The sequence below is a fragment of the Leptinotarsa decemlineata genome, unplaced genomic scaffold, assembly GCF_025532065.1.
Source record: "Leptinotarsa decemlineata unplaced genomic scaffold, Ldec_3_MD MMD2_tig00026328_RagTag_RagTag, whole genome shotgun sequence".
NCBI classification, from domain to species: domain Eukaryota; kingdom Metazoa; phylum Arthropoda; class Insecta; order Coleoptera; family Chrysomelidae; genus Leptinotarsa; species Leptinotarsa decemlineata.
The window spans coordinates 14,950,071-14,957,879 of record NW_027412688.1 but is presented as its reverse complement, the minus strand read 5'-3'; the positions used below and the strand labels follow the sequence as shown (position 1 = coordinate 14,957,879).

At 31.8% G+C, this 7,809-nt stretch overlaps 1 protein-coding gene across 1 annotated transcript; it reads right to left on the bottom strand.

The window, feature by feature from the left end:
• Positions 1-304: 304 nt before the first annotated feature.
• On the bottom strand, positions 305-6,942 carry LOC111516428 (mitochondrial ornithine transporter 1). Its single transcript, XM_023172592.2, is given in 4 exon segments — positions 305-1,007; positions 1,944-2,081; positions 2,084-2,476; positions 6,586-6,942. Coding segments are annotated over 4 exon segments (924 nt in total). The 5' UTR covers positions 6,653-6,942; the 3' UTR covers positions 305-681.
• Positions 6,943-7,809: the final 867 nt, after the last annotated feature.

Genomic DNA, 7,809 nt, shown 5'->3' with positions numbered 1-7,809 from the left:
GCCATACAAATGTATTAATTTAAATTTATATTTCAATTTTTTTATTCATGTAATAAGACCTTGTAGACCTGTTTGAATAATAAATAAATAAATGAATCTGTCTGATAATCAATTTTAAATTTCTCCCTCCTTACCAAACATGTTTCAGCCTTGTTGACTATAAAAACGTTCTTGAAATTTTGAGCTTACAGAATCCGAGGGAGAAGCATGTCATTCAGTCCTACAATATTTTCAGAACACTGAATTTACAGCATCGAATGAAATTTTTTCTTTATTGCTTTCAGGCTAAAGTATAGAGACAATATGGAGTAGGACAGGTTTTATGAATTAAAAAAACAGTTTTAATAACTTTGTAATGCTCTCTAAAATGTGTGACTCTTAAACCCCCTCTGAACATTGGTATTGAATCATCTTCCAGTCATATAAGGTAAAGTGCAATTCTGAATCGTTTTATCAATATTTTGGAGGTTATAAACCATTTCTTTCTTATTACTGCTGGTGTTCAGATCTAGTCAACATTCCAGGTTGTATGTTGTATCAATTACCGCTGTTATCATCAGTTCTTGAAGATCCTTCAAATAGTTTTGGAAAAGATATTGAACTTGCTTTTCAGTCAGCAATATGGAGAACCTCAGAAATCGACATTAATTTCAGACGTAAGGCTAAATGCTTGTTAGAATGCTAATCTCCATCTCTAGTAACATAGTTCATCAATTTTTTTGAATACTCATAAGTTGTAAAGAGAGTGGCAGTGGCTGGAATCGTCCTCAGTAATGTTGGAGATAAACCATTATACAAAGCTCCTAAACCTTCATTTCGAAATATTTTGAAAATCAGTTTCACCATATTATCATTCAAATTGTTGACTTGTATTCTAGACTTTGCTACATCAACTGGAAAAGTTAATGTCCAAAACAAGATTCCTCCTACACTTCCAGCTATCATCGTCTTAATCAATCCAATTTCCTCTTTTTTTTCACCAGGATTTCTAAGTAACTCCCTTGTACCTGAATTTGAAGTCATAATTTTATCAATTTAGTTTTTTCCATCATAAACAATATAGACATAATAATACAAATATGACTGAGGACAACATATCAGTAAGGGAAACTGCTGTATTACTAATACATGACAACATTCACTTCGGCAGCTTTGATCCTCTGGAAAAAATTACTGTACTAATTAAGCAACATAAGGAATAGGTTCAAGTCTCTTTTCAAAAAAATCAAAGTTGTACATATTACATACTTATTTTCTTTATTCAAGAACCACTTTTTGGTGAGATATACACTGGACAGCGTTTCATGGAAACACTTGAGAAAGCTATTGTATAGGAAACACGTATCGTGGTTTTGTAAACTGCCCAGTGAAAATCTAACAATATATTCATCACATATATTTGGAATACTCATTTTATATAATACGATTTTTTTTATAACAAATTTCAGTTCTAACATTTTCATAACTGCATTGAAAACACTTTTCCCACAACAGAACAAAAATACTGTCTCTTGACGCAGGTTTCACCAACTAAGACAGTCTTTGTCATCTGTTATCAAGACATTCATTTTGCACCAAAGGTTCCAAATTCAACAAATGTTTCAAGATATCTATAAACTCTCATATACTGATGAACTTGATATTTTAGTGAAATAAATTATATTTCATATTCTTTTTCGAATGATCATATTTGTTGAATAGTTGAAAAATTCACCATTCACAATAGAATCTCAAAAAATATTTTAAATCTTGTAAAGAAATAAACCAGAAGGTGAAGATCAGATAATTCATATGAATGAAAATACATAGACCACAAATAAGGCAGTAAGGAATTGTAAACCCCTTTCTTTCTCAGTCACTGGAACCAGTGCTCTTAGCCTTCCTTAATATATTATTATGTCTATGATAAACAGAGTTAAACATTTGAAGATTATAATGCTTACCTTCATAACCTCCAAAGAAAAAGAAATATCCAGGCATTTCTCTGACAAGGGTGGGAACTAGTCCCCTGAATAGTCCTCTTACTCCTTCAGTTTTAACTATATCTGTAGTTAATTTAATTGAACTAATCATTTCCTTTTATTATTGCCTTGAACGCTTTGTGCATTTGTTTCCTTCATGGCTTGTAGCTTACACTTTATCAATTCAGTAGGGCAAATAGCCACAGATGAAAAGAATGAAGCTGTAAATCCTGCGAATGCATTGCTAGTAATACTCAGATCATCTATATTTTCTGTTCTTGAGATGTTTTGGATCATTTTTTGACAAAATCCATAGCACAAAAATAAAACAGAATTTTCAGCAACATTTGTTACCAGTGCAGGAACTGTACCAGCATACAGTCCTTGATAAATCCCATCTGTCTTTAATGTTTTCATAAAACAATCAAACATGTTTTTATACACATGAGGAAAAGTCTGCATTTTCACTTTTACAGTATCGAGTGGTTGTCCTACATAAACAAGTGCAATGCCTCCTGTGAAAATTAAAATATACAATTTATTTATTATATATTTGTTGAGGAATGCTACCTAATAGTATTATATTTTAAACTGCTTATTTTTGCCATGTAATGTATATAAACATAAATGGACCCATTAGTCTGCCCTTCTAGAAGTGCAACTACTAAAATTTTTAAACATATTTTCAGATTGGAGTTTGTAGTTTCGCCAACTTTGAAAAACTGACAACTTCAAGTGAGTCTTTCAATGGTCAGGTTCCTTTGTTTTTATTGATTTTTAGAACTGTTGATGTTCATAAATTTTGAATAGGTTTCTCAACTTTTGTTGGCATTATCAGAAATACAATACTGTAAAAAGCATGTATTTTGTAGTTTCTCAATGTTTCGCCGACAAAGACAAATAGTGTTTGCCAACAAAGGAAAAACGTTTTTTTTATAACTGTACTGAAATCAACATTATAGAAATATGTATCCTTTCCTTAGATACGGAATTATTATATGAGATGGAAATACTAACTTGGAATGCAATTTTATTGTGTAAAAACGTATTATAAAGACTAAGTGATATATTTTTGAATGATGAAATACTATAAATGCAATTTAAATTTTTGTGTAATTTTTGTTAATAATCATAAGGAAAAATTCGGACTTTTTTGGAACAATTACAATCATTTTGAATAAAAAAAAATGCATATCCATAACCTCTGCGAGAATAAAAAAATCCTATAATTTATAACTATACCATTGATTTACAAAATTCATAGAGAGTAGCAGAAATAAGTGATCATGAAATTATTATTGATAATCAGCTCATTTTGTTACTAGGTTTTGTCACACATAACTCCAGAGGTGTGCCTGAACTATCACAGAAAACATTATATCATTCATGTGTAGACTCAGTTTTGCAATACGCCTCTACAACTTGGTCACCTTATTGTCAATGTCACATAGACAGTACAAAATAGATTCCTTAGATATGTTGCTCTAAAATGGATACAACTCGTGAAGCCTACTACTACCAAGACGTTCTGCAATGCCTGAAAATGTCTTTGGAAATTCGTAGGAAAAAAAATGATTCAACAATTCTATTCAAAATAGTATCTGGAGAAATAATATGTCCTCTTTTGTTTGAAGATGATTGACAATGTTTCATGATGAATTTCACTAGTTCGGACTTCCGTTGTCTACTATATAAAATGATTTGAAATCCCTGAAACAACTAAAAAAGAAGAATTGAAAATGAATAGCTGAAAATAACAATTATATTAACCAAAATAAACCTGAAATGAAATAATAGTAAAATAAAATACAAGTAAAAATAGAACAATTGAATAAATGAAAAAAAAAATAAAGAAATTAAAAAAGAAAATAAAAAATAAAAATAAAAAGTGGAGAGATTCCAAGTCACGTTAGTTCACGACGTTTCGATTGTTAGTATCTACAATCGTCTTCGGGTGATGACTCCACTTTTTATTTTTATTTTTTATTTTCTTTTTTCATTTCTTTATTTTTATTTATTCAATTGTTCTATTTTTACTTGTATTTTATTTTACTATTATTTCATTTAAGGTTTATTTTGATTAATATAATTTTTATTTTCAGCTATTCATTTTCAATTCTTCTTTTTTAGTTGTTTCAGGGATTTCAAATCATTTTATATAGTAGACAATGGAAGTCCGAACTAGTGAAATTAATATGTCCTCTACTGCTACGATCGATACTATTCAGAATTCCTAACCAAACTACACGTAATTGTGATGTCTTTGCTGTTCCATATCACACAATAAATTACAAATATCATAGCTCAATCTCTCGCATGCTAAGATTTGGTAATGATTTTATTAATATAAAACCTGTCTCAATTACTGGTGTTTCGTTATCATCATTCAGTAATTCTCTCAACAAACTGTTTTGGTAACATGATGCTCCGTTTCTGTATTCATTTACTATACTCATGTTTAATATAATTTTTGTCGCTACACAATCGCTGTTTGGTAAAATAATTTCTGACATGTTGTTTGTCATATGAACTTTCATGCACTCTGATTAAAAAGGAGGTTACCCGTGTATGTATGTAATTCACTAGACACAATTCCAGTAGCATTCTCATTCAGAATTCAGAAGTAGCGTGAGCTGTGAAAGTGCACTTTAATATGTATACAGGGTACAGCGTGATGACCGTCGGTTTTGGGAAATATCCTAAAAATTGGCAAGCACAGGTTTTCTGAAATGCTTTATCGAATGAAAATACAGGCGTTTTTCCAACACTTCCAGCTATACCTGAAGTTGGTACCAACTTCCTTAATTCAAATATAACACCTTGTATATTTTCTCATATTTTAATACCTGACAAAATTCTAACGTGAGTTTATGCAATACACTCTATTCCAAAAATGAACTGTTCTCGAGATTCATTTATTTACACAAAAAAAACTGGGAGTTGTTTCCGGACTTTGTCTGCAGGTGGCGCAGTCTGCAAGTTATTTCCCACTATGAAAAGCTGAAATTAATTTCATTTGGTCAATACAACCAACCGATAGATCGGTTTCGGGGTACTTGCCCCATCATCAGTACAGGCCATGGTCTCTTCAGAAAGGAGTGAACTGTCTGAGGAGGCGCAGTGGACATCCCACTGCAGCAAGAGTTCATGACTAGTTGTCTATCGGTTGGTCGTATAGACCAAATGAAATCAATTTCTGCTTTTTATATTGGGAAATAACGAATCTTCCAAATGGAAGACGTTGCACAGGTGCCTGATGGTTTTACTTCGGCTTTCTATGCGGCATTAGCTGGGTTAGTTGTTGTTTTTCTGTTGGGTATCTGCCACACGTACCTACAATTTTCATGAACTTCATGAAATTCATCAAGTTCTACACATGATTGAAGTGTTGATAGATTACTATCTTTAGTATTTTGAAAGATGATAGTCTTTCTATTTAAACTTTCTCGAACCAGGAAATCGTTCGTTGTCTGCAACACAGATATCTCAGAGATATATTTCTGACATCTTTTACATGTCTGAATATGTCAAGACATTTGAAGAGTATCTCAAAGATACCTTTTTTTAGATATCGTTGAGATATCTTTAAAAGACATTTCAAAAATATCTTTTTTGTTCTGTATATTTTTAATCCACTATGTTAAACTATGTGCAGCATATAACAGAGTTATAAGAGAAAAATTCATACATTTCCTTTCAAATATTACATAAATATACACTTGAACCTAATACATGTGGCCTCATCACATCCGGGTAGGATATATCAAAGGCATTCGGTTCATGCTCATTATGGATTATTTGCATTAAGCCAGCTGCGCTTCATTAATTTCAGTTAGTCATGTCTTGTGTTAAATGGTCGTGTAGTTATTGTTTACGCTTCTGTGCTGTTGTAAAGTTTCTTGTAGCTGCCAATGAAAATGTTCAAAGTATCATTGTTTTTCAAAAGTGAAAACAAAAAATAGCATGTTCAAAATTTTCATTTTTTCCAGAATCTGTAACAGAAACCACTAATTGCAGAAAAAAGGAAAGTAAGTTGATTCAGTTATGATTACGAAGAGTTTCTGAGGGACAAAAGCATAATGCAAATCAGTCTTTTTGACGTTACCAAAAGTTACTTACATTAAAGTGCTTCTGAAAAATTACAAATATTTTTTCCTGTGAAATTCATGGAGGAGAGGTCTCAAATATAGCAGTTAAAAACATCTTTGAAATTATTTAAAAGGTATCTTACATATGTCATTCAAAAATGTCTTAAAGATATCTTTAATTGTAACAAAATATATCTTTAAGTTGTCTTCAAATTATGTTTTCAATAAAGGGGACATTCTTAAGATATCTGTTGCATCGTTGCATCTTAAAGGGTACATCTTTGATATATCTTTAGGGCATCTTTCTGATATATGGGATATTATCTTTTCAATTTTGTAATGCACCGAAATAACTCAGAGAACTAAATAAAGTTATTCAATACAAAAGTTAAAGTAAAGACAATATTTGTAAAGTATTTATAACAGCTAATAAACTACTCAATTAGTGATCATTTTTACCATACACTCAGAGGCACAGGTTTTATACAAATTAACACATGTATATGTGCATCTTTGGTAACTTGAATAAAACTTACCCAAAGATCCTGCTGTAAAATCGATAACCCCATTTTTTAAAAGTTTAGAATGTCGGTTTTCACTCATATTTTCTATGATAACGGTCAATTTTTTTTGGAAACGACAAATTTCGTTCAAACTGGATCGAGTTTCAAAACCTAAGAAAATCTCATGGAAATAAATTGAGAACGTATGTCATAGAAATGAGATAAGTAAGCATACGCTTCACATGAGTTGTGTAACTTTTGTAATTTAGGACTTATTGACCTTTCAAACAAATCTATGGAGTAATAGATTTTTGTGATAATACACATTTGAATTGAATCAAAGGAAACAAATCCGGTGCAACCTTGCTTCCACCAATAGAATTATCAACTGAAATTAGCTTTCTCTCTCCCTTTTTTGTATAACCGTTGCTTCCCTCTCGGGTGCATTTGTCCAATTTCCTCTTGTCAACAGTTGACAAACGTTTTCGTGGGGGGCGCAGCAGTCTTGCTTGTATGCAAAGCCAAGTGAAAATGTGACTATGCAAGAAGATTCCATGCGATTAAACGTAAAAGCTGAGAATACCTACCACAGAGAAGCGACAAAGACGGCCATTTTGTGTCCCTTTTTCGTAGACGCATGCGTCGACTTGGTTGTCTCCACGTCATTCTCGGGCTTATAGTAAAACCAATAATGATTGAGAGTAAAGCGCGTTGTCATATCTAAATTTTACGTTCCCAGTTTATAGCAGAATCAAAATATAGTAAGCAGTAGAGTTGTAGGTTGTGGCAAATTATAGATAATACACAATACTAGTACGATTAAAAGGTATTATTTATGACAAAAATCAGTAATGAGCTTGTAATGAGTAATACTTATACATTTCCTGATTATACTGATCAGCTGAAATTCATTATTTTCTGTATAGTGTTAGATATTTATTACAACTAGTGGCAACGCTGTACGCAACGATATTTCTGTCTTTGTCACTTTACCGTAACTTCCATCTCATCGTTGCAGTCCTCACTAATGTATTTGCAGCCATGAGCGTATCATTGGTTTGTGAATTATACAGCGTGAATTGTACGTTTTACAGTTAAGTTAGTCAGCAATCGACGTGTTGTGATAACAATTGGTGAAAATAATAGTGCTATAAGTGTTTGAGCATTACATAATTATATTTCTACACCGTTCTCAAAATACTCAAAAAATAGGAGACATGGTCGGGCTTTCCACGTCGAAAAAGGTGAAACGGTCGG